Source organism: Drechmeria coniospora, chromosome 02, assembly GCF_001625195.1.
Source record: "Drechmeria coniospora strain ARSEF 6962 chromosome 02, whole genome shotgun sequence".
NCBI lineage: Eukaryota > Fungi > Ascomycota > Sordariomycetes > Hypocreales > Ophiocordycipitaceae > Drechmeria > Drechmeria coniospora.
In genome coordinates this window covers 6385962-6411797 of record NC_054390.1, presented here as the reverse complement: position 1 = coordinate 6411797, position 25836 = coordinate 6385962, and the positions used below count along the sequence as shown (strand labels likewise).

The 25836-nt window shown below is 55.5% G+C and overlaps 9 protein-coding genes across 9 annotated transcripts; 4 read left to right on the top strand and 5 right to left on the bottom strand.

Moving 5' to 3' along the window:
- Positions 1–1952: 1952 nt before the first annotated feature.
- DCS_04864 (Alg9-like mannosyltransferase) lies at positions 1953–3842 on the top strand (the record flags this gene model as incomplete). The annotated part of the gene is made up of 4 exons (XM_040802170.1): positions 1953–2061; positions 2289–2674; positions 2737–2864; positions 2918–3842. The coding sequence occupies 4 exons, from the start codon at positions 1953–1955 to the stop codon at positions 3840–3842; spliced, it is 1548 nt and encodes a 515-aa protein (XP_040657203.1).
- A 233-nt stretch (positions 3843–4075) lies between these two features.
- DCS_04863 (putative ribosomal protein L10a.e, cytosolic) lies at positions 4076–4984 on the bottom strand (the record flags this gene model as incomplete). The annotated part of the gene is made up of 4 exons (XM_040802169.1): positions 4076–4338; positions 4402–4595; positions 4660–4837; positions 4966–4984. 4 exons carry the CDS (start codon positions 4982–4984, stop codon positions 4076–4078), a joined length of 654 nt encoding a protein of 217 aa, XP_040657202.1.
- A 344-nt stretch (positions 4985–5328) lies between these two features.
- Positions 5329–10273, top strand: DCS_04862 (HEAT repeat protein; the record flags this gene model as incomplete). The annotated part of the gene is made up of 5 exons (XM_040802168.1): positions 5329–5423; positions 5474–7612; positions 7672–8732; positions 8791–9473; positions 9533–10273. 5 exons carry the CDS (start codon positions 5329–5331, stop codon positions 10271–10273), a joined length of 4719 nt encoding a protein of 1572 aa, XP_040657201.1.
- Positions 10274–10512: 239 nt separating this feature from the next.
- Positions 10513–13219, bottom strand: DCS_04861 (START-like domain protein; the record flags this gene model as incomplete). Its single annotated transcript, XM_040802167.1, has 4 exons — positions 10513–11906; positions 11963–12572; positions 13106–13135; positions 13184–13219. The coding sequence occupies 4 exons, from the start codon at positions 13217–13219 to the stop codon at positions 10513–10515; spliced, it is 2070 nt and encodes a 689-aa protein (XP_040657200.1).
- A 447-nt stretch (positions 13220–13666) lies between these two features.
- Positions 13667–14735, bottom strand: DCS_04860 (60S ribosomal protein L2; the record flags this gene model as incomplete). The annotated part of the gene is made up of 5 exons (XM_040802166.1): positions 13667–13792; positions 13849–13946; positions 14010–14393; positions 14482–14589; positions 14687–14735. 5 exons carry the CDS (start codon positions 14733–14735, stop codon positions 13667–13669), a joined length of 765 nt encoding a protein of 254 aa, XP_040657199.1.
- Positions 14736–17517: 2782 nt separating this feature from the next.
- On the top strand, positions 17518–19804 carry DCS_04859 (uncharacterized protein; the record flags this gene model as incomplete). Its single annotated transcript, XM_040802165.1, has 4 exons — positions 17518–17790; positions 17922–18338; positions 18413–18784; positions 18857–19804. 4 exons carry the CDS (start codon positions 17518–17520, stop codon positions 19802–19804), a joined length of 2010 nt encoding a protein of 669 aa, XP_040657198.1.
- A 486-nt stretch (positions 19805–20290) lies between these two features.
- Positions 20291–20863, bottom strand: DCS_04858 (uncharacterized protein; the record flags this gene model as incomplete). The annotated part of the gene is made up of 1 exon (XM_040802164.1): positions 20291–20863. One exon carries the CDS (start codon positions 20861–20863, stop codon positions 20291–20293), a length of 573 nt encoding a protein of 190 aa, XP_040657197.1.
- Positions 20864–21416: 553 nt separating this feature from the next.
- Positions 21417–22256, bottom strand: DCS_04857 (enoyl-CoA hydratase/isomerase family protein; the record flags this gene model as incomplete). The annotated part of the gene is made up of 1 exon (XM_040802163.1): positions 21417–22256. The coding sequence occupies one exon, from the start codon at positions 22254–22256 to the stop codon at positions 21417–21419; it is 840 nt and encodes a 279-aa protein (XP_040657196.1).
- Positions 22257–23927: 1671 nt separating this feature from the next.
- Positions 23928–25673, top strand: DCS_04856 (uncharacterized protein; the record flags this gene model as incomplete). Its single annotated transcript, XM_040802162.1, has 3 exons — positions 23928–23963; positions 24152–24415; positions 24483–25673. 3 exons carry the CDS (start codon positions 23928–23930, stop codon positions 25671–25673), a joined length of 1491 nt encoding a protein of 496 aa, XP_040657195.1.
- Between the last annotated feature and the right edge of the window lie 163 nt (positions 25674–25836).

Genomic DNA, 25836 nt, shown 5'->3' with positions numbered 1-25836 from the left:
CAGCACTGCGTACTCCGTACATGTACCGAGGTGATGAAAGCCCGTGCATCAGGGAAACAAAGGTACTAACACTACAGCTATATTACTACTAACTAGTACGGAGCACTACGTTGGTGCATGCATGTCCTATTACCTCGTGCTTGCCAGCAAAAGTACTTGGAGCAGTAGGTTCCGCATAATATGAATCGCACATGCACTCCGTCCAGCACAAGCACATGTACAGTACTAGGTAGGTACCTAGGTGTATTACACCTACGTCCGAAGGAGCCAGTTGGTGGGCGGACACGGTGTGCAACTACTGTAATTACATGTACATGTACTGAGCACTTGCAAGTACATGCACTACGACTACGAGTACAAGTACCTGTGCTTCCACCTGATTGTACTGTACACGTACAGAGTACTCCGTAGTTGTCGCTGTAATTACTTCTACCGAGCACTCCAGAGTACTAGGCGCCTACTGGTAATTACCTAGGTACTAAGTACGGAGTACTAGGTACTTAGGTAGGTACTAATACCCGGCGAGTACTTGTACTTCGGAGCACTCTGCCAATACCCACTGGACTTGGCTGTACCTGCGGGGTATTACAGCAAGAAATGCATCAAAATACCAAGCTTGTCATGACGCATGCCGCATCAATTCTTATATGACGCCATCAAGCACGGAGAACATGTGCAGTATATTGGACCATAAGGTACCAAAATATGCACGGGAATCGGCAGCAAGAATGTGAATGTTATCACGAAACATGCATGGCCTGAACACCTCGGTACGGAATCCCAAGTACCTAGATATTTATAGACGAACCATGGCATTACGCAACTGATTACCTGCTTGGCAGCTCCGGGCCAACCGGGTTGACGGTTAGCACTGCTACATTCGCCAATGCAGAATGCTACCCTGCAAACGTTGATGGAAGATGGCTACTGCTTGCGTGCATGTCCTTTCCTTTACTTGTTCTTCGTCGTCAGTCTACCCTGGGTGGTAGAGAGCAGAGATGTAAGTACTCCGTACTCCGTACTTGTACAGCAATACTTCATCCGCCGCGTTTCGATCAAGTACCTACTCACGCGTTTGGTGGTACAAACATAGAAATGCACGACAAATGCACGACAAATGCACGACACGTCGAGCAACAAGTACATGTGCTCTCACTACAGATCTTGGGCCGTGCGCCATGGAAACGACAAGGGAAAAAAAGATGAGATGTTAAAAACAGAGCGTGCTCTATGTTCATCTTGCCGGGTTCTTGGTGAACTGCCTATCGTTGTGCAGTGTTCGTCAATCGTTCTCTGTACAGGAACATGGGAACCACCTATTTGTACCTGGCATAACATGCTTGTACAACTAGTTCGCGTTACGTCCCTGATGTTACTTCTGATGACTGCAAAAAGGGGTAAACACCACTAGTGGCAGTGCTAGTAAGCTGTGCTACGGGTACTGCGGATATTAGCACCTAATATCAACAGCCATGAATGAAGTCAGTCAGTCACCCTCCACCAGAGGAATACCACCACCATCCCATCCCCTTGTCCAATCCAGTCCTCGTCGGGCGCCAACGAGCCCGACAACCCCCCTCCTCAACATTTTCTCTCACCGCTAGCCCGTACGTGCCTGCTGACGATGGGCGAATGGTCGCGGTAAAACGTCTTCAGACATTAAAATCCTCCATCTGCTTCCCTCCCTCGCCTTGATGCCGCCAGCTTCAGCTTCGTTCATGAGCTGAATGCAACCTTGCACATCTGCCGAGCACATCTCGTCATTCGTCATCATCGTGCCACCTTCGATTCCAACCGCCCTTGCTTTTTTCCCCCGCTGCCCTTGCGCTCTGGACGAGCGACTGCTCCGAAGCAGCACCGTCTCCCGTTGCACACTCTACTACTCGAGCTCTTTCGAGGTGAATAGTATGCTTGCTGAGCCATCCCCGAGATTGAGCCCAGCCAGTTGAACCATGTGGCGGCGCACCTACTTGCTCCTCGTCCTCATTCGGCTGTGGTTCGCCTTATCGCCCAGCTATTTGCATCCGGATGAGAACTTCCAAGGCCCGGAAGTCATCGCCGGTACGTGCCCCCCCCCCCGGTGTGCTGCTGCCTTGTCGTCGCGAGAACGGGACGGGGCATCAAGCAGATGGCCGCGTCTCGCCGCAATGTCGTTTGCACGCTGCCGGAAATCAAAACAACCAACTCCCGCGCCAACGAACGACAAGAAAAATATGATCAACGGCAACAGCGAAGAAGATAAAAATCATCACCGCCACTTCGAGATCGCTGACGCGTTCTGTTCACAGGCCAGATATTCAGTTACCCGGTTCGGCGCACTTGGGAGTTTACACGCGAGAATCCAATCCGAAGTGCCTTTCCTCTCTGGCCCGTATACGGGCTGCCGATGCTGTTGCTCCGCTGGCTGTGGATCGGGAATGGCCAAGATGGCGAAATCCCCCCCATCGCCGTTTTCTGGACCTTGAGGGTCCTCATGTTTCTCATCAGCTTCGTCCTCGAGGACTGGGCCTTGCACGAGCTCATACCGTCCCCCCGCCACCGACGCATCGCCGTGCTGCTCGTCGCATCCTCCTACGTCACGTGGACATATCAAACACATACCTTCTCCAACTCGGTGGAAACGTTGGTCGTGGCCTGGAGTTTGGTCCTGATACAACGCATCGTCGAGGATCGGGTATGCCGTTCCCTCTCCTGCAAGTCAATACAGATCGAACACGCGCTTACTGGTTTCGACAGCAGGAATCCTCCTACCTGGCCTCCACGATCCTCGGCATTGTCGCCGTCTTCGGACTCTTCAACCGCATCACCTTCCCCGCTTTCCTGTTGATTCCCGGCCTTCGTTTGATACCCCATTTCTTGAACAGGTACGCAGCTTCGAGCACCACGCGGCACCCTCGTTTTACTCATCCGGATGCAGGCCTCTGTCTCTTGTAGCCCTGGTTTCGGCTGCTCTTGTAACCACCGTCATCGCCATCACACTCGATACCGCCTTCTACTCCTCCGAACCTCTCACCTGGGCGCGCCTGATATCGAACCCAGTCATAACGCCCATCAACAATTTCTACTACAACTCGGCGGCCGAAAACCTGGCCCAGCACGGCATCCATCCTCGGTATCAGCACCTCGTGGCAAATCTGCCTCAGCTCTTGGGTCCCGCCACCCTGCTGCTCCTGACGCAGCCTCACCTTTCCATCAGACTCTATTCCGCCATCTCCGGCTTGGTGGTTCTGTCCATGTACCAGCACCAAGAAGCAAGGTTCCTCCTGCCAACGGTGCCTCTGATCTTGTCGTCGGTTCAGCTGCCGAAAAACAGAACGCTTCTCCGCATCTGGGCAGTGTCGTGGATCGTATTCAACCTCGTCTTCGGCGTCCTCATGGGCATTTATCATCAAGGGGGCATCATCCCAGGCCAGGTCTTCATGAGTCACCAACCCGACGCTACCAACGCAATCTGGTGGAAGACGTATTCGCCCCCCATTTGGCTTCTCAACGGCAAGAGCGAAGCTCTGCAAACAAACGACGTCATGGGACTCGAGGGCGAGGCACTGATCGATCAGTTGATGAACCTCGCGACCTGCGACACACCCGCCGACAGGCGCAACAAAGAATACCTCAAGGAGAAGAATGGGACGTATTTGATCGCCCCGAGATCGGCCACATGGCTAGACAACTATGTGCCCAACAAGGGGGTTCATGGGCTAAGATTTCGGGAGGTGTGGAGTCATCGGAGGCATCTGAACCTCGATGACTTGGACTTTGGCGATGATGGAGTTTGGAATACTCTGTCGAGAGTCATCGGTCGAAGAGGACTCGCTGCCTGGAGGGTCACCAAAAGTTGCTAACATTAGACGGAGTGTGAACGTCGATGAATATTCCTCCCGGTACATACATGTATCGTCAACATCATCCACCCTGTTTACGTGGTTTGATTCGATTACAACACATATGTCACAATGGATGTCAATCCACCAACCGCTCGCGATTCGTGTATTTAGCTTTATTCCAAGTTAATGAAATCTAGCTAGCAAGGACCGATGATCCTCGAGTATTGACCACGATGGACGGCGCGAAGCCCTTAGTACAGACGCTTGGGGGGGGACATGCTGGCCTTGATGGTCAGACTGCCCACGTTCTGCCAGCCCTTCTTGAGCAGGGAGACGAGGTAGTTGATGGCCAGCATGATGTTGCTGATGAGCGGCTCCAGCTCCATGCCGACGTTGCCGACGGCAACACCCATGCACAGAACCTTCTTCAGCTGGAACTTGATGGTGGACTTGACCTCGTTGATCTTGCCAGTCAAGTCGTCGGCGTGCGAGACAGGCGTGGGGAACTTGCCAGCTGTGACTCGAGTTAGACTTGACAATCCAGGCGTGTGGTTGGCCAGAAATCATCGCCACGTACCCTTGGACAGACCGGGACCCAAGAGACGGGGGATCTGCTTGATGAGGGCTTCGGAGGCAATGAATGCATCGTACTTGCGAGCCAGCTTCTTGATGAGCTTCTTGTTCTTGTTGAGCTTCTTCAAGTCATCAGAGGACATGGCATCGACACCACCGTGCTTGGCACGATCGAGATCGTGCTGGTCACCCAGAATGCTACAGTTGCAATCAGCATCCATGCTCTGACCCGCCAATGAAACCTTTTATAGTTTTCTCATACCAGATGGCCATGTTGGGACGGGGAATCGAGGGCAGGCGAATGGTGCCGGAGAAACGCTTGTCACGCTGAGGGTCGTAGTTCTTCAGGCCAATCTGCAACTCAACCGTCTCAAGGAAGTTGCGCTTCTTGGTCTCATTGGAGTACTCCAAGAGATCCGTGACTTGCGTCCGGACATTAGCTGCATTAATGTGTTAGCCTTTCTGTGCTCTGTTGCAGGATTGTCGCCACATCAAGACAGCCCAGCCACCACCAAGATGCCCTCTTGATTGAGCGCTCGGTAGCAGAGAAAAGTGCTGGATAACTTACCGACTGTGATCTTCGACATTTTGGCAGTCTCCCAATAGATTCGGCGTTGAGTCTAATGGTGGTCAGGACGATTCTGGTTTGAAGAGTAGAATTTCGTTCCGCCCGATGCGATGATGGATTTTGGTGGGGTTGGTGCGCAAGGGCAAAATTTCTCACGTGCCACTCCACGTGATGGCTTTGACTCGCGACTTCCTTTCTCGGTGGATATACCAAATAGCATCGCGAATGTTGAAGCAATGCATTTTGAGAGTTCTACTTGGGCAGGAATCTATGAATGTTCAATGTTAAAACCTGAATAATAATCACACAGTTTTCAGGATATGCGGCGTTTGGAGAATTACTGCGCCCAATCCGACCCAAACCATGGAGAGTGAACTCCTTGAGGCTGCACAGCTGCTAGCAAATCCGGTGCAGGTCGTGGACTGGCTTGAAGTTCAAACACCGGGTTCTCAAAAACGGTTCGTTTACTTCTGATATTTGCCGCCACCCATGACTGAGATTGAAATAGGTATGCGCACAGCCTCTTTGAGCATCTTCTCAGTGAAGCAGCCCAGCCAAAGTCTGTCTCAGGCCAAGCCTGCGTCAGACTCTGCGGTCTCGTAGAACAGTCGTCGAAATCGAGCTCGGGGGAACTTCAAAAATGGGCATTTTCCAACGAAGTGACTGTCTCTCTCTTCCATTTCTTCATTGAATGGAACGAGTCCGATCACCATCGGTCCATGAAGCTCGTTCTCAATTTGATAGAGCGATTCATTCGAACGAATCCGGACCGGACTGTTGCCAAAGAGACGAATAGATGTCTTCTTGAAAGTATCATTTCCATAATCACTGGTCTTTCAGCCAAGCCTGTCGCTAAATCTGCCATTAAGACTTTGGATCACTTCCTGACAAGAGGCGTGGTAACTCTGGAGGACATTCGATCCAATTATCTCGCTCTTCATCAGAGGTGGGCGCAGGCTGATGAGACGGAAGTTTGGAGAAACTTTACCATCTCTCTCTTTCACTGGATGCGACTGCACTTTGTTTGCCCCACGGCCGGCAGATTCGTTGTCTCCCTGTATCGATGTTGGAGAAAGGGGGATGAGCCAGGAAGGCCGACGAGGCCAAGTTTGGAACAGTGGTACCAATGGCTACTTCAATTCTTGGCCGAGGAGCCGCAGCTCCTAGAGTCGATCAAACACTACATTTTCTTGCCGCTCTTCAAAGCCGATCGAGCCGAAGGGTTGCTGCTTCTGAGAAAGGTGAACGGCAACCAAATTGGCACAACTGCGGAGAGTCTCGATATGGATATGGATGTTGCATCCTTACTGCAGCTGGCTGCCCTAGAGATTGGAAAGAAGGTCGGTCTTGTCGAGGAGCCAGGTGAGAACAGCCTCGGTTTTGCACCAGCAGCCCGCATTAACAACTCTCGAGCTGTCTCTAGGGAACTGTCGCAGGAAACCGAATCTATAACCATCTACGAAGAGAGACTGGATGCCGTATTAGCCCATCCTTCTCACGAGGTGCGAGCGTTGGCCTTGTCCTTGTTGGTAACTTCTCCTTCCACCACGAGGCCATTTTCCGTCGCCACGTTGGAGTTGCTTCGCCGGCATTTGAGCATCTTTTTCGCCGATGCAGACCCCAAATTCAGAGTCGAGGTATCTGGCTACGTACGAGACATGTTTAAACGAGTACGCGGCGCGATTCATGTCTTGAAGCGAAGTATACCAAGAGCACGAGCAAAGGCCCAGAAGGCCGGTACGGAGGACAAGCTGGGTTCAACTGCTGCGACACAGCCCATGGTGTACCGCTCCAACTTGATCGCCCTCCCCGTATCGCAATTGACCGATTGCCTCAGATACCATTCGGAGTTTCTGAAATGGTACATTGGATTTTTGTGCAGCGAACTAACACCCACGGCTTCGTATCAAAGGCACATAACGGCCTTGAAGGCTTTGACAACGATCACTCGCCTGGAGAGTGAAGCGTCGAAACCATGGGAGACGGACGAAGACCAACAGCTTTTCTTCGATCTCTTCGATGAAAAATGGGCACGAGCACTCTCTGACCTACTCATGGACCCCTTCGAAGACGTGAGGGATACCTGCGCGGCAGCGTTGACACGATTGTATGCCGATGAGAGGTATCGCCAGCTTACACTCAGTGGTGATGAAGGCAGTCAAGGCACGGCGGAGGCTCTCAGGGAACTGTCGCGACGAGCGAACGCTATCGCGAGAATAACATCTAGAGCCGATCATGCAGACGGGGCTTCCAGGATCTCGCAGCTGCTCTATCGATTCCTGGATTCCGGGGCCGATAGGGTGGCTTTTCTGTCCGAGATGACTGGAGAACTCAATCGCAGAATTGTACTGGCTGAAACCGACCTCGGCCGAGCAGTTGTTGAAGCTCCGCTGCATAGTCACTTTGCATCTCTCAATCACATTTGGCAAGTGACCTCGGCCATTGAGATGTCCGATTCTGAGATATCCGATGTTCAAGCATTACAATCTTCCCTCGTCTCGTGCTGCGAACGGGCCTGGGATGCCGTGAGGGACATTCTGTGCGATGACTCACCAGAGGGCCATCTACCGCCAGAGCTCGAAGAGTCTGACGACCTCGACACCAAGGGGCTTCTGAGCTTTAGCTTTCGTGCCATCCACGAGTCCAGGTGAGCATCTCCTATCTTGGCGGTAGCCTATTCACTACACATTCTAAGACATGAACAAGCAATCTCATGCGGACGATGATTTCATCCATCCGCGGCCAGTCACAAGTCAAATGTATAAACATTGGGGAACAAGTGCTCGAAAAAATTGGAAACTTGACTTTTACGCAACTTGAAAAGTTGAGGCACCGAGGTGCTTTTACGACAGTCGCAATGACATTCGCGACCTGCTGTCAGCAGACAAAGCATCTGGATCGAGGAGCATCGCTGTTAGATTCGTGGTACCGTGGGACGATGAAGGCCATCTTCACACAAAGGTCAACAACCCGCAGATCAGCTGGCATTCCATCTTTAATGACGGGAATTCTGTCTGCCAATGCCAGCATTCACTCGTTCGAGCAGGTTATTGATGAACTCATGACCATTGCCAGCACGCAAGTACGCCAATCGGAGACGGACGGTTCTAATCTCCCGCAGGTTCACGCGTACAACTGCCTGAAGGACGTGTTCAAGAACTCCATGTTGATGTCCATGGGGAACAAGTCAGATGCCTATATCCCGCAGTGTCTTGAGCTCGCTGCGAGCGGTCTGCGTTCTGAAGTATGGGCTATCCGTAACTGCGGGTTGATTTTCCTCCGAAGCTTGATCGATCGCCTCTTCGGCTCCCAGGAAAGCAGAGCCATGATCGAGGCCGGGTGGGATGGGAAGGCCAACCGCATTCCATACTACCGATATCCCAACTTACCAGTCGTCCTTCGAAACCTTCTCAAATCAGGTCATGCCATGCTGAACCAGCAGGCGACGACTGCCTCGGCTGCCGAATCGGTTTTCCCGGCGCTGGACATCATCCGTCGTGCTGGACCTCCTGAGCTACTCCGAGACAAGATTCAAGTTGACATTTGCATCTACTTGTCGAGCCCCGTGTGGCATGTTCGCGAGCTCGCTGCGCGCACTCTTACCTCTTGTCTGCTTCATGATCAGTGGCTTCACGCTATTCGAGAATTGATTGCGGACTTGGATCTATCTTATGGCGGAAATCAACAGAACCGCGCGCATGGAGTATTATTGACGCTCAAATTTGTCATTGAGAGGCTTGATGAGGTGGCTAGCGATCGCCTTGCCGGTCAGTATACTGCTCTGGAGAATGATTCAAAACCGATAGCTGATTCCTTTCGCCACAGCCGATCTTCCTGAGCTGATTCGCTTTCTTGCTGGAAGTGCCATCAGTACAAAGTACCCGACCTGCCTTGACATTTCGGCCGCCTACTTGGAGGTTGTCAACCTCATCTGGTCCCTCGAACGCAAGAGTTCGCAAGTGATTTCTGCGTGCCTGGTGACGATGCCGACGTCGACCAGAACGAACACGGGGTCTGCGCTCTTGAGAAAACAAGTGATTATTCACGGCGTGTACCTATCGTCGACTGAGCAAGATCCAGTGGGATACTTGAGAACGCTGCTGCTCGATCGGAACGTCGGTGTCGACACTTTGGTGTCGGCTCTGGAAACGCTGCCGAGGCTGTGGGACCTGCCATCGACATCAGAGGACACTCTTTCGCAGCTCTGCAATCTCTATCTTGACCTGTGTCTGAGAACTGTCTTTCCAGAGGCTCTGACGGTGGCCGTTCAGAATATGGCTCAGGTCATGGACGAGCTCCTTGGGCGAAATATCGTGGGCAAGCTGTCATCAAAATCACTCATAGGGGTGTGGACTGCATTGCCAGCCCGGCCGATCAGCCCGGCCCTTTTTAACGCCATCATCCGTGCCAGCGGTTGCATAATGGCTGTTGTGCGCGAATCTCAGGGGGATGTGGTTGACCTTGCGAGCTGGGGACGGATGATGGCTGATGCGAGCCAAGACGATAGGGTACGTCAATCAACTCGCTGCTTGTGAAAACGCTGCAACAGTAAGCTGACTAGACGCAGACGTTTGACAGCCGATTTGCAGCGGTCAGCTCCCTTCTCTCGTACTTTACTTTCACTGGCGGGTCCAGCACCACGGAGGAGCACCTCCCGGCACTCTGCGCCCTCTACGACTCGTTGAACGATGACGATGACGAGATCCGTGAAGTGGGATGCGCCGCCGTCAAAGGCATCACTGGCGAGAGCCTTGTCCCCATGGAGGCTGCCAACCGACTTCTTGGTTGGTTGATGCGGCATTTTCACACGAGCTCGGTATTTGCGTCAGAAGTCATCGGTCGCATGGTAGGACATGCCGGCCAAGGCACTCATGCATCAGGATTGGATTTTACTGCATGGACTTCAGCCGAAGACGAGCTCACCCGATCGATGGAGTCGGACGACTCCCTCTTTGTTGTGGAGGAGCAGAACCTCTTCGTCGATGAAGTTCGCGAGACCATGCGCTGGGCTAGCGTGTTCGAACGGCTGCCGTGGGACGCGGCTGATGCAAGGCTGGCGAGTCTTGATTGCTGGATTACGAAGGGGATCATCCATTTGGGCAAGCTTTCCGAGCGGGATGATGGGCCGTTGGGTTGGGCTTCCAATCCCGAGCTATTCGCCATCTGTACTCGACTCATCAGGGGCTCCGAGGTCATGTCCAAGCAGCATGCCTCTGGTGGCCTCCGACAGGCCGTTGCCGACACCCAGAAGGCGTTGAAGAGACACAACACTCACGTATCGAAATTGCTGACAGGGGCATGGGAGTAATGATGCGTCTTCCATACCACGCTCCAGTCACAAATACCATAGACGGACAGTGCACACTCTGGCCATGCTTATGTATGCACTTGCGAAATTGTGCCGTCCTCACAATCAATGCGATGCTCTGCTTGCTTTACCATTCATCAAACATTTGATATGCAAAACAAACCGCTCCCCCTTACCGGTGTCAGATATTCAGCCGGGCTGTCACGCTCTCGGCTCTTTCGACGGATCATTCTCGTGGACTATTCTTTAGCCTGAAGACTACCCCTTTTCAGGGCACCCATGCGACCGAGCTCGGCAACGAGCATCGTGTTCTGGGCCTGCAGCTCGCCGACCTGGCCCTGTAGCATCTCGACCTTCCGAAGGGCCACCTCTTTTTCTGCCTTTACCCTCTCGAGTTCGAGCGTCAGCGAGGCTCTCTCCTCGCGCTCAACGGCCTTGCGTCTGCGCGCCTCCGCCTTGCGCCTCTCCTGGTCGCGCTTCTGCTCGATCTTTTCCATCTCGCGCTTGAACTTTGCTTCCTGCTTGGCCATGTCCCGTTCGTGCTTTTCGCGGACCTTTGCCAGCGCGCCGGCGTCCTTTTCCTTGTCGCCTTGGCGCTTCGAGTCAAAGCGCGCCTGCATCTTGACGTAGTTTTCGTCCAGCTTCCTGCGCCTCTCCATCATCTTTTGGAGCTCCTTCTCCATGGATCGCTGGTTGTTCTGCGGTCTGGTTCCGTCCGAATGGCTGCCAGCGGCGCTGTCGGTGATGCTGTCGACCGCTTTGCGCTCCATGACGACGGATGTATCCAGGGCCGAGGCAAAGCTTCGCGTGGAAGACACGTCGCTGTCGGAGTATTTCCCGTCGTCGTCGTCATCGTCGTCGTCGTCATCGTCATCCACCCCCCTGGACTCCGAGGCAGTCTCCTGACCGTTTCCCAGACCCAGTGGGCTGAACTGCTGACGGAGGCCGTAGGCGACGGAGGCGGCAGCTTCAAACCCAGCGGAGAGGATTCCGTAAATGCCGTTGCTGCTAGGGATGCTATCCTCGACTTCGGCTTCCTTCCTTTCATGGCTGGTGTCTTTCAAAGAAGTGACATTGTTCGTCGTCAGTCGACCATTCGTGGGCGTGCTTTTGATGCCACTCGCTGCTGATTTGCCTTCGTTCTTCTCCGAGGCCACGGGATCCTCCTTCACGTCCGATGTCGAGGTGATCCAATTGATGAACTTTCCGGCATCGCCAACGATTCCTGGCGGCGTGCCCTTTTCAATCATGAAGCGTGGGACGCTCCCGCCAGGGTCGCTCCTCGTCACCATCAGCCACTCCACCGCCCGGGGTGGTTGGTCATCGGGCGAGGCTCCCGGTGCCTTGGTTGTCCCTGCTCTCCGGCCGTCATCGGCCGCCAAGTCCGAATGCGACAAGGACCTCCTGTGGAACCTCGGCTCTGTCGGTAGCTCTCTGATAACTTCGACAGACTCGTACTGGCCCCGTATGATGCCCTGCCGTGGGGGGCAGTCGGGATGTACGCAAGGTTTCGAAACGATCATGTACTGTCTCAAAGCGTCGGCGTGACCGCTGGAGGAGTTTGAGGTGAGAAGGAGGGTGATGAAATCTCGAGGGGAAGTCGGGCCTGGAAACTGTGCGGAGAGGTGGAATACTGACGTGAGTTAGCACAGGACGGTTCGACATGCTCGCACAAGGGCAAGTACAAACCATCAAGGTGGTTGGTGCCGTCGACAATCTTGTGCTCGACCTTCCTGTCGGCACCGATGCCACGTATGCTGCCGCTTCCGGGCGAGCCTTGGACCTTCATGGTCTCGGGAAATTCCCTCTCGAGGCCTGCCTTCCAGGTATCGAAGGAGAAGCCGTCGTGGACGCTCCTTCGGGAGAACCAGGCACCTTTGCCGTCCTTGCCCGCGAGCTTGTAGACATTGATCCCGAGAGGGTTATCTCTCGCGTTGACCTTGATCTCCTTCCACTCCTTGCGCAGCTGGTCGGCGGAAGCGGTAGCCGACGTCGGGGATCTTGCAGGCGCGGTAGGCGGGGACAGCGGGATTTGGATATCTGGGTGGACGACAGCCGATTCGGTCTTTGCACGGGCGCGGCCAGAGCCGGTAGGTGCGGCTGCTTTCGAAGAGGGGGGATTCGGCGAGGGGATCGAGTCGATGACGATCTGGGCCTCTGCGAAGACGCCGGCGAGAAAGTGGCCGAGCTCTTGGTCGTGGAGGGGGATCTCGGCCCAGTCTACGGGACACAGCGCCGCAAGGGGTTCATGGTGATGGCTCGACATGACCGCTGCGGTGCTTCCAAGAGACGACGGGCCCTATTGTTCGTGCAGCCAGTCTCTCGACGGATGCAGATGACGTGTTTCAATGGTTTGACGCTCCGAGAGACCTTGGGAGCGGGAGAACAATCGACGAGTTTTTCGGATGCCGATGACGCTGCGTGGAAAGGGATGCGGCCTTGGGCGAATGGTTGCAACAGCTGCAATGAATCTAAAGAATTTATGAATGCTCGCCTCGGTTTGCATATACGGATAGATGGAAGAATAAACAAATCGGATGTTGTACAGGTTTGTGCTGTTGTGCGGATCCTGCGGATGGGTGCTTCCTTGACGTCACAAACCGTTGTGGTGGTTCACCAGGGGGTGACCAGTACTGGCAGTCGCAGAGTTGCAAGCAATAATTACAGTTCGTAATCCACGGACTTGCATGCCGACGGTTAGGGGTATTCGTACCCTGTTAGGGGGCAACTGAGTGTCGCCCCAGGCACTGTATGTAAGTAATTACTAGCCAGCCAGGATTAAACGTGGAAACGAGCCAAGCGTGCTGCTTACCAACCAGGTAGCGTACTTACTGTGCAGAGTACTGGTACTCCATAGGTGTACTTGCAAGTTACAGTACTCCATACAGTACAGTAGTTGTAAGTACTTACGGAGTACTTGCACTCGCTGTTGCGTGTTCCTTGCATTGTGCCTAGCATTGGTAAAGTGCTGCGGAGTGGCTGGGGGTGGGAACACCGCCACGAGAAACTCCCCACCCTGGTCGGGTGATGGGCATCGCGCCAAAAAAGCACATCACCACCACGCCCAAGCCACACCGCGGCACAAGGGCATGGCCATGCTCTCTGCTGCCAGACGAGCACTCACAACAGCACCCGGCGCCGAAACTCAGGATGGCAGGGAACAAGATAGGAGAAATACCTATATGTAGGTACACTTGGTAGGTAGTCAAGTCTACCGTATACTCTGACAGGTACATGGTACATAGCTTAAACGCGATCTTCGTGCGCGCCAAATGCCATTGTACTTGCTTCTGAGCTACCAGACTCCCACTCGAAGCAGTACCGCCAACGGATGCAAGCAAGCAAGCAAGCCTTCTGTAACACCTTCCCAATGAGACCACAAAACCCAGTCCCTTACTCCTTCGTCTTTTGCGTACCACGCAGCAGACCCGTCCTTCTCGCGGCAATGAGACCGGCCTTTTGTCCCTGGGCGGCGTATCGGGAGATGGTAGACGCCTTACCAATATGTTGATGGTTACCCTGTCGTCGTCGTCAGCATGCGCGTCCTCGGCGTGCCCGTGCCGGCCGGTACTTACACCACCGTGAGGATGGTCGACGGGGTTCATGGCAACACCACGAGTCTTGGGCCAGCTGTTGCGCTTGACGGCGAACTTATGCTTGGCACGAGAAGCCTCTGCGTCGGGGGTCAGCATGCGGTCCGGGTCTGGCGGCGCCATGGCGGGGAGAGAAGACGTACTCAGGAGAGGCTTGTCGGTACGGCCACCGCCGGCGACGATGCCGATCATTCCTCGCGACGAGGAGAGGACGACCTTCTTGGCGCCGGAAGGCAGCTTGATGCGGGTCTTGCCCTCGTCGGGGTTGTGGCCGACGACGGTGATGTAGCCGCCAGATGTGCGGCCCAGGGTGCCACGGTCGCCGACCTTCTCCTCGACGTTGGAGACGACGGTACCCTCGGGCATCTCGCCGAGAGGCAGGACGTTACCGACCGTCAGGGCAGCCTTCTTTCCGGCGTAGATGAACTGGCCCGTGTACATGCCCTCGTTGGCGATGAAAGTCTCGTGCACCTGCTTGAACCGGTAGGGGTGGCGGAAGACGACCTTGGCGAGGGGGGCACCACGACCTGGAGGGAAGCAGATAGCTCGTCAGCGCCCCTGTCCGGTTCGTGGACGTGGACCACGTCCCATCTCGTTCGTCGGCGGAACACTAACCAGGGTCGTGGATGATCTCGCGGACGATGCCACGGATGTAGCCGTGGCGCTCGGCGTAGTCGAGGTTGCGGAACTTGGCCGGGGCCTTGTTCAGGCGCGTGTTGGCCGCTGTTGTGAGGATTCAGTCAGCATGGACGTCGGCGAGCCGTCGTCGAGGTGCGAAATTCGACCTCGGCCGAGGGGAGGGGGGTGGTTGGCGACTGACTGAAGATGGAGCCACGGCCCTTGCGCTGGTTGCGAATAACTCTACCCATGGCGGCGGTTTGGACTCGATGCAGTCGTTCGAGTGTCTGTCGTTGCGCACGCGGTGGTCAGCAAAAAGAATTGAGCCGCAACGGCTTGAGGATGGGCGAATTTTACCTGGCTCCGGCCGCTTGGTGTTGTGACGAGACCCGGTCAGCAAATCACGGACAAATTTTGTGTGCGGGAACTAACTGGAGAGAAAGGAGGAGCCCTGACCACGTGACCGTGCTGTGGGCCGGCCGACCTTGGCTGCTTGGCCAGTCATCATCCACTCATCGTCCATCCCGGAGCCAGTTAGTTGACGATGACCGCTGACCAAAAAAGATGGGGTGCCACCTTTTGAAGATGGGGTTGCTCGCTGCCCGCAATGACATGTACTTAAGTATTACTTACACATACTACTCCGTATGCAGACATGTACTGTACTTACAGTGCTTGTACTCTGGGCATTGCAGGAAAGCCCACCTGCAACCAAGTGCCTAGTACTTACAACTACAAGTACTTCGCGCAAATGCTGGAAATGTACAGTACCTACGAAGTACGGAGTACGGAGAGCAGAGTACTGTAGTTACTGGAAGTACAGGAATAATATTACTGTACGTACTCCGTACAGTACATGCATGCTAAGTATTTGTACGGAGTAGTTACATACTGCAATTACTTGTATTAATCAATACCTACTATTACTTGTACTGTACTGTAAGTAAGTACTTTGTTCCAATCAAGTAATACGACGCTTCTCTACTCTCATTCTCGCTGCTCCTCTGCACAGGCTCACCACCCTCACTCATATCAACGGCTCTGCCGTGCCGTACACCTACTACTACACCTACTTATACTGTACATGATGCTGTGCGGTAGGAGTTTGGAGTACGCTCTTACGCGTGAACGGCCATTAACGCGTCCGAGATGGCTCGCCTACGGTCGCCTATCTCGCGCCCACCGCTCGGCCACCGTTGCGGGCTTATCGTCCATGCGTAACCTACGTATGTGCACGTATATGGTGCTCAGGCAACGAACGATAGCTGCACCATTCGAGTGTTTGGTGTCCCAAGCCAAAAAGTCGTCTCGTCGCCTTTTTTTTCTACGAGTATTTGCTTTGCAACATGCCTAACGAAATTCATGGCAACCAAGGCGGTGACAAAGCGTGGCCGTTTGTTTGCCTCTGCCATGCTCCTGCCCCGTCATGTGCGTTTCCTTTTTCTTTCTCCAGCAAGTTGTCAGTATGAGCCATGTCCGCTACTGTTCACCTGCATGTGCATGTGCGGCTTACGATACGGATTACGCACAGCATGGTGTGAATGACGGGACCGAGCCAAGTGGTCGACAAATTGGGGGACGACTGGGCGAACTGCTGGAATCGATACGACACGGCGAACCCGGAAACCCCCCGTTTTGTTCGTGTTGCACCGGAATGCCTCCTGCGGCACCGCTTCCAATCAGAGCCCATGGCCGTCTCGACCGCAGTCCAGGTGCCATGCCGGCCAACTGGCGTTGTGAGGTGCAAGGGGCGGCGGATGACGAGATGGGACTTTTGGCAAGCTTCACCCGTCATCGCAACGTTCCCATCCATCGGTCACTCCCAATCTGCTGACTTGACTTGAAGCGTGAATCAACGAACGATCGAATCAAGCTGTCCAACCCCCAGGCTCGTCAAGGCAGATGCCCATCTGCTTGACCTGCGAAGTCGGCGGTATGCCGGTGACCGGGTCGAGGTACAGGCGAACAAGTGAGGCGAACGAATGGCCTCAGGCATCTGACTGTCGACCCCATGACGGCCGTGACGGACAGCACACAGCTGTGTCCAGGGATGTCAAAATGCTGCATCACGATGACATGGCAAGCTTGCGCCTGATTGATATATTATCCCAATATTCCGGACCAAGACTTCCCCAAAGAGGTTTGCTCATCATCCTCGAGGCAGGATCTTGAACCAGTTTCCCTCGTGACATGTCACTTGGATGATAAACACGCCGCAGGCCTTCCGGAGTAACAGTGAGTGTGTGCATGACCGTCTGGGCAATGCATAACGAATCTTCTAGCAGCGTAGGAATGAATGCACGCAAGGCGGCAGGGCAAGCTGCTCGCAAATTCGTCCCATACCATGGCCCCGAATCCGGCTCGTCAGGAGTGCATATATCCATGTACAGCAAGGTAGAGGAGAGGCCAAAAACATGTCAACCGATTGGAAGAGGGGGAGGGGGGGGCGGACTTGGAGGGCCATCGTCCATCGAGTGGCACTCGAACTAAAGTCAAACCATGCGTCTATCGAATGGGGCATTTCTGAGTTGCGCCGCCTCATCGACTTGAGACTTGGCTCTCAGATTAGTCGGCCTGCATTGTCTTTCGCTTCGGTCGAGCATTTGTACCGCAGAACAAGCAAAGCACCGATACAGAGCCGAGAGGCAAAACCAAAAATTCAAAAGGCTTGCTTGCACTGCATACCTGGCTACTGAATAAACCCGTCCACCCCATAATACAGTAATACTACCTCCCCCCATACCCATCAAGCCAATACTGACACTCCGTAATACCTAAGACCTATTAATACTTTAGTTGTACTTACGTGCACTTACCAACATTTTCTCCCTATCTCTACGGAGTACTCTGAACTGTACTTCGTACCCTCTTTGCGACTTCCACACGGAGAGTCAACTCCCTCCTCTCCCCCTCTCGCTCCTCAATCTATCTTCCTCCCCCCCCCTCCCTCTCCTCCTTTCGGTCTCGCTCGTTTGCTCTCACTCTCTTTCGGCCTCCATCTTCTTTTGCCACACATCGCGACGACCCGAGGACATGGAGCGTAGCAAACCCGTCATGGCGGCAGACGACGACGACTCCTCCGAACTCTCGTCCCTCTCGTCACTGTCACCGGCCCCGTCGGAAGATGAGGGTGATGGAAGCAGCGACGGCGCGCCTGCGATCGCGACCAAGTCCTCCAGAGGGGGCATCCTCAAGTTCTTCCCAAAGCTGTCGGAGCAGCCGCCAAAGGAGCCATCGCCGCCGCCGCGCAAACGGTCGCCATCGCCTCCGCACGATTATATTCTCGCGGACAATCCCGACGTTGCAGTACGTACCGTTCGCGGGCCCTTGACCTGCCTTGCCTATCCTCCCCTTCCCTCCCCTTCCACGGGCGACGTGTGCGCCTCGTCGCGTTTCTCGTCAGGTATGACGCGACATTACGCGTCCCAAGGTCGCAGCGTCACGTCACGGGAGCCCCAGACGCTAACGTGGACACTTCTCTCGTCGGCGTACAGTTCATCGTCATGTTCAGAAGCCGCTTCAGCGATGCCTTTCCGAAATCCCTCGCCCACTTCGGCCCGCAGGAGCTGGAGCGCGACATCAACGAGCCGATTCCTGGCGATCGCGTCGAGCACTTTCTCTGCGCCCTCCTCGGCTTGCTGCTCAATCGCAAGCAAGATGTCAAGTACGAACCCGCCGGCCGCCGCGCAAAGGAACATTTTGCTGATGGAGAATCCCTCCGCAGGCAGGGACACTACGGCAGAGCGCTGGAGGATGCCATCGCCTCCCATAAGAGTCAATGGGCCGCCTCGTGGGAGGCCAAGAATCCCCTCGCGGGGGGCGCCACCTTCAATTCCATGACACCGGACGAGAGAGTAGGTTGACGGCACTCCCCTTTGTCATCGTCGTCGTCGTCGTCGTCGCCGCCTCGCTGACGATGTGCGCACAGCTCGTCCTGCTGCGAACACTCATCCTGTGGACCATGGCCTCGTCCGAGACTGTCAAAGGTCTGATCAACCAATCGTACAAGCAAAATCGGCACGAGGACGACCTGAACCAGCCGCGATCGGTGCAGTCCTGGGGATCCGACGGCGACAAGCGTCGGTACTTTCTCATCGAGGGTCAGGACGACAGCCACTTCCGCGTCTATCGGGAGAGCAACCCGGCCGGAACCAACCGAACCTGGTGGAGCGTGGCCGGCAGCATCGAAGAGTTGAAGGCCCTGGCCGACAAGCTCGACACCAAGGATGGCGGCCCGAAGGCCCGAAAGCTGAGCCACAAGATGATGCAAGCGGTTCCGCGATTCGAAGCCGGCGAGGAGGTGAGTCTTGCTCGCCGCATTCTTCGGCCTCCCCACCGGCTGCCCGAAAGGCCCCTTCTGACGGCATGCTAGAAGCGAAGACGACGAGAGTATCGACAGCTGCGAAAGGAGCAGTTCAAGCGGCCCGAGCCCGGCTTCTCCCTTTACGAGGGCCGCACCCGCGGCAAGCGGATGAAGTACACCTACTCGGACGATGAAGACATCTTCTCCGACTCCACGGGGTACCGACGCTCCGCCCGCAACACGGGAGCCAGCACCCCGGCGGAATCGGGCCCCGTCATGACGTCGAGCGGACGACAGGTCAGGGCCCCTCCTCGGCTAAACATGGTGGCCGGCGACGGCGGGCCCGCCCAGCCGCAGGCCGACGGCTCCGAGTTCGACCAGGAGCCTTCCACGGGACCGTCGGCTCGTCCAAGGCGGGCGGCGGCGACGGCGGCGGCCAACGGCAACGCAAACGGACACGGAGCAAGTCGATCCCGTCACCTCTCGGCAGACTCGGATGCCGACGAGAGCGAGGCCGAGTTCGGCGACGACGAGGAGGAAGAGGCCCACGTGCCGGAAGAATCCGAAGATGAAGACGAGTACGACGAGGACGAGGTCATGGAGGACGATGACCTCGTCGATCAGCCTCAGAGCTTGGTCGTGAAGCTCTCGGTGACGTCACCGAAGCTCAGGACAGTTCTGGCTCCGATCGACCGATCTCCGAACATGCTCCCGACTCTCGAGGCCCAGGATTTCAAGGTCAACGGCAGCACGCCGTCAGGACGGGAGGTTGACATGCAGGATGCGCCGATCCAAGACTCTATATCGGTTGCGTCGGAGTCGGCGAGGAAACCGCCTTCGCAGGTCACTGGCGAGGACCGACAGGCACCATCGGCACCGTCAGAAGACCGGGCCGGGGAGCCATCGTTGAACGGCGCCGCAATGCTTCCCGTGGCACCCTTGGCTTTTCGAGGAAGCCCGGAGAAGCCGTACGGCCAAGCTGTGCCGTCCGCTGTCCCTGTTCCTGGGCAGGAGTAGGGCAGGACGGTCTTGATGACTTTTTCCCCTTCTCTCTCGCTCACCCTCTCTCCTTTTCGCTCTCGCACTCTCACTCTCACTCTCACTCTCACTCTCGCACACACACTCACCCTCACTCTCGCACGCACTCTCACCCTCACTCTCGCACACATCCTCACCTCACTCACACACACACACACACTCTCTGTTGTATTCTGTCTTCTGTTTCCGGAACTGCGGTTGGACGCGAGGCGCATGGCATAGACTCGTTGTTTTCGCCGGAACTGCGGATGGTCTTGGCAGTGGGCTGGGAGCACAAACGATGCGATGGATGTGGGCGTCAGGCAATGGTGCATCGACCAGTGCTGGCGTTGCTGGCCAGGCGCTGCGGGATAACGTTGTTCATGTGACCACGGCCGGTGGAGGGAATTTGGGTACGATACAAATACACCACCAATGCACACACCTCAAACAGGGCGATTCGGTAATGCTACGCGTCATTGGCAACTATCGCATGCTGTGGTGGGGTTTGGATATCGGCCATTTGTTCACGCCGTACCACCACCTTCTAACCCTCGCCCCTACAGAGTTCCCATGCAGCCTGGCGTTGCGATTCCACTGCTGCCATCCGCAGAGGAGGAGGTTGTAGATCAAGCCTTGGGCCAAGGGCATGATTACCTGCATCAAAGGCACGTCAATACGGTTTCGACGACGAGCACAGAGGGTCCCTACCTGGTCCCTCGTCGTAATCAGCACCACCTTCCACCACGTGTCCGCCCCGGCTATGCTGCGTAGGTAGCTCTGCTCGAAGCGCAGGTCGGGGAGCGGGGGGAGTTGCCGAGGCCGAGGCGCGGGCGAGAGAACGCTGTAGGGGATGTCATCCTCGTCGATGTTGTCGGCGTCGTCGTGCGGCTCGTCGTCCGGGTCGGGCACGACAACGACCTTTTTGTCAGCGGCGGTGGATGGAGCCGCGTCGAACTGGAGGTTTGGATCGCGTCGTAGATGTGCCGTCTGCAACGTCGTCGCCAGCTCTCCGGGGATGGAGGAAATGGCGGACTTCTCCCCCAGCTCGTCGGCCATGACGCAAGTAGTCGCGACCTGGCCACCTCTTGATTCCGTTTGCCTTTGTTGTCGATGGGGATGTCGATCGGTTGGTTCGTGGCTGCTCTTTGTCGTCGAGGAGATGCTGGCGACGCTCACGATTTGTCTGTCTGAGGCGCCATTATTACCTAAGGCTGTGACGTACACAGCTTCGTAGTTGACGTTGCCCAATTGGGAACGTCACCTCCGTACTCCGTACTCCATACAGTATTAATATTAATGGTTGATGACCCTCGTTCTCCAGCACATCGGCATCAAAGACAGTATTACTACCACACGCCATCTTCGAGTCGTCAATTTCTAGCATAATAGAGTCTGCTTGCTGGATGCTCTTGTCTAGTATTGCAAGATGTTCACCGTCGTCGCATGGCCGTTTTCTGGGGGTTTCTGCACCAACGCATTCGATCGATCAAGCCAGCCTCACTTCGGCACCGGATGAGGGCACGAAATATTGCGTACGCCCCTGTGCCTGGGTCCTGAAATCGGGGTCCTCACTGACGTTCAGTCACGACTTTGTGCTGACAAGGGACCCCTATTGCGAAAATGAACCATGGCGTCCTGCGCCGGAAGCAAATCTCGCCGCACCGGCGAGGCTTTCGGTCGTGATGACCTTGACGCCATTGTCAAACTCATTCCTCATTCCGTCCTCGAATGACGAGGCGTTATAGGCTGCGTAGTAGCAGCTTGCCCTGTCGACGTTCATGCACTCCTGCGGAAAGGCAAGCAGCTGTTCCGCCATCTCGATCGCCGCCCTCAACGCCTGACCCTTGGGGACTACCCGGTTCGCGAGTCCCATCTGCAAGGCCTCCTGCGCCGACACGGGTCGCCCGGTGAGAATCATGTCGAGGGCGCGGCCCAAACCGACGATGGCCTGCAGGCGGACCGTTCCGCCGTCGATGAGCGGCACGCCGAAGCGCCTGCAGAAGACGCCAAAGATGGCGTCCTCTTCGGCGACGCGTATGTCCCCGAGGAGCGAGAGTTCGAGGCCGCCAGCGACGGCGTGACCGGATACGGCGCAGATGACGGGCTTCTTGATCTGCATCCGTGACGGTCCGATGGGCCCGATGTTGCGCCCGTCCACCGCGTGGCTCGCGTCGATTATGGGACCTCTGTAGGCGGAGGTCGAGGCCGAGCCGAACCTGGCGACCTCGTGCAAGTCGAAGCCTGCGCAGAAAGTGCCATTGGCCCCGTGAAAGACGCACACCTTTTGGGCGGCATCGGCTTCGAAGGCGAGAAAGGCGTCGGTGAGCTGCCTGCCGGTCGGGCCATCGATGGCGTTGCGACGATGGTAGCGGTTGATGGTAATGGTCGTGATGCCATTCTCGGTCTTGCTGACCTCGATCGCTTGTCCTTTAGCCTCGCCACTCGTCATTGTGGTGGTGGTAGGCTACCGGCCAGGAATCCACGAAGACGATGTTTGAGATTCCGAGCGAAATGATGGGAGCAAAGACAAGAGGTAAGTAAGCCGACTGGGCGCGGATGCGTGCGAAGATGGCTACGAATCTGTATCAGCTGGTGGCCATTTCGTATTTCGTTCCCTTCCCTTCACCCGGCCTTTCTGCTGGGCGGGAAGAGGCGGTTAAAAGGGTTGTAGGCTCGGCTTGTGACGGCCTCAACCTCGACGCCAAAAAGGTCCTTGACCAATCCGTGCGGTACGTACCAGGCAATGATCAGCCGGCTTTGCCGTTGAAAAGGGTTTTGGAGTAATGGGTATGCGAAAATATCACGTCGAGGTACTGACTACCGTAGAGCATCACCACCATGAGGCACTTGGGTGTCCTTGCGCAGACGATTAGATTGAGTGGTGACCATCACCAACAGCGTCGGCACGATGCATTTCTCCGCCGTCGAAAGGAATCCACTCCTGCATCCTGTCCTCCCTTTCTCTTTCATCCCGTCTTGCTCATCAAGTCTATCCTTTTACGTATTAAAAAAAATACTCATCATTTTGGGCGGCTGCTCCGCCTCCAGAAGTATCGGATTTGCTGCTACAAAAGCCCTGTTCATGGGAACTAGAACAGTTCTCGGAGCCGTCGGACAGCCAGTAGACGCGGCAGGGAATAACTCGTTCTGGCATCGCACGTCTAATTACTTGAAGTAGATGGAATGAATAAAAATGACGACCATGCAGCATGTCCTACTCGGTACATGTAGATAGATAACCGTACAATACAACTACTTGTATTTTATCAGAAATGATTTCACAAGGCACAACCTACCTCTATGCATAAGCGTTCTCGTGCAATGGGTGGACTACAAGTAAAGACTGCACAGTACTGTTCATGTTGTTGTACGCTTGTGATGTACTGTAGGCGTACATCTACAAACAACTGCATCTACCGTAGGGGTGCATGCTCTCCGTACAAGTCCTATGGAATACTCCGTACTCCGTACACTGCACGTAATTACAGAGTAACCCATATCAGAGGCACAAAGATGCTTGTAGGTGTATATGAACACTCGAATTTCAACGTCCACTCTGTGCAGGCTGTACTCAGTAAATAGTAAGTACTCCTAGGTAGGTGTACTGCACGTACAGTACAGTAAGTGTGCTATACTTTTAGGTGCACTCGGACTCGAACTGCACTGCACTGATAAAGTCACGCCCTAAATACGGTGTGCGGTACAGTAGGTGCCTTGGTTCCTAATATTAGTGATCAAGTATTTACTTTCTTACTTTACAGCACAAGTACTTACATACATGTACATGTACTAGTTGTACGGAGTACAGTAAGTATTTAGTAGGCAGGTATCAGGTATTAGCAAAGTACATGTACAGGCAACACGGAGTACATGCGGAGTAATTTATGTATGGAGTACTCCGTACTGTAACAGGGTAATAAAACTTGCACTCCACATCCAATTGCTGTCCTCCGGCCCATGTGTCACCGCAACCCCCACGCACCCGCTTCAGCGCGCTCACTCTCTTGCTCCTTTCCCCCCCACGGCTGCCCCCCCAAGAGAGAATTTCCTCCCCCTTCGACTCGCGAGCACTCAGCCAGACATTTTGCTCGCCCCGACGTCCCGAGAAACCACTGTCAAAATGAGCGACGCGCAAGCGAACGAGGCCGAGAGGAACGTGAGTCGGTCCCTGCCCATGCCCTCGCACCCTACCTTGGTGCAAAAAAAATTGTGCTCCCCTCTCCTCCTCGTCGTGCCCCTCACCCCTCGGCGTCCCTGCGCCGCGAGGACGGACGTCAAGGGGAAGCACAAGCACAAATCGCCAGCACGAGGCCATTGCCGACGGCGCACTGCAGTGGTTAACAGGTTATCCGTCTTCAGATTGAGATCTGGAAGGTCAAGAAGCTCATCAAGCGCCTCGAGGCCGCCAGAGGCAATGGCACCTCCATGATTTCCCTCATCATCCGTATGTTCCCGTCGCCAAACCTTGCCCTCTCCTCTCTCCTCCCTTCCCTCCTTCCCTCCCTCCCTCTCCTTCTTCCTCTTCCGACATTGTGCATGCACTCACGACGACTGCTAGCGCCCAAGGATCAAGTTTCGCGCGCCGCCAAGATGCTGGCCGAAGAATATGTGCGTCCCCCCTGACGCGCCGAGTGGACGGGGCCGGTCGCGAGCGAGCTAACCTTCCTGCCGCCAGGGCACGGCCTCCAACATCAAGTCTCGCGTCAACCGACAATCCGTCTTGTCGGCCATCACCTCCACTCAGCAACGTCTCAAGCTGTACAACAAGGTCCCCCCGAACGGCTTGGTCATCTACTGCGGTGAAATCTTGACCCAGGAAGGCAAGGAACGAAAGGTCAACATCGACTTCGAGCCGTTCAAGCCCATCAACACGTCGCTGTACCTCTGCGACAACAAGTTCCACACCGAGGCCTTGGCCGAGCTGCTCGAGTCGGACCAAAAGTTCGGCTTCATCATCATGGACGGCAACGGCGCCCTCTTCGGAACCCTGAGCGGAAACACGCGCGACGTGGTCCACAAATTCTCCGTCGACCTGCCCAAGAAGCACGGTCGTGGTGGTCAGTCCGCCCTGCGTTTCGCCCGTCTGCGCGAGGAGAAGCGTCACAACTACGTCCGCAAGGTGGCCGAGCTGGCGGTGCAAAACTTCATCACCGCCGACAAGGTCAACGTCGCCGGCATCATCCTCGCCGGTTCCGCCGACTTCAAGAACGACCTCAACGCCTCCGACATGTTCGACAACCGTCTCCAGACAAAGGTCATCAAGGTCGTCGACGTCTCGTACGGTGGCGAGAACGGCTTCAACCAGGCCATCGAGCTCTCGTCGGAGACGCTCGGCAACGTCAAGTTCATCCAGGAGAAGAAGCTCATCGGCAAGTACTTCGAGGAGATCAGCCAGGACACGGGCAAGGTCTGCTACGGCATCGACGACACCCTCAAGGCCCTCGAGCTCGGTGCCGTCGAGATCCTCATCGTCTTCGAGAGTCTCGAGATCACCCGCTGGACCCTCAAAGATTCCGACGGCAACGAGATCGTCCTTCACACCACCAAGCAGCAGGAGCAGGGCAACCGAGACGCCTTCCTCGACAAGCAGACGGGGCAGGAGATGGACATTGTCGCCCAGGAGTCCTTCCTCGAGTGGATCGCCGAGCACTACAAGGATTTCGGCACCGCCCTCGAGTTCGTCTCGGACCGCTCCACCGAAGGCAACCAGTTCGTCAAGGGCTTCGGCGGCATCGGCGGCCTCCTCCGTTACAAAGTCAACTTTGAGCAGCTCGCCGACCTCGACGACGACGACGACTACTATGACGGTTCGGCCCCCCTCCCCCCCTCTCCCGGCACCCGCGGCACCCCAGGGAAGGGAAGCTAACGTGCCACCCCCAGATTGACCAGCAGATTCCCTCGTTTCGCACGAGGGTCCTGCTCAAGTTCGACCGTCGGCGTCCGGCGAAGAGGAGAAGCATGACGTCGCGCCGAGGTCGGCCGGAGCCGCGCCGATGTCATTCGCTCCGTCGCCTTTGCGGCGAAGAGCC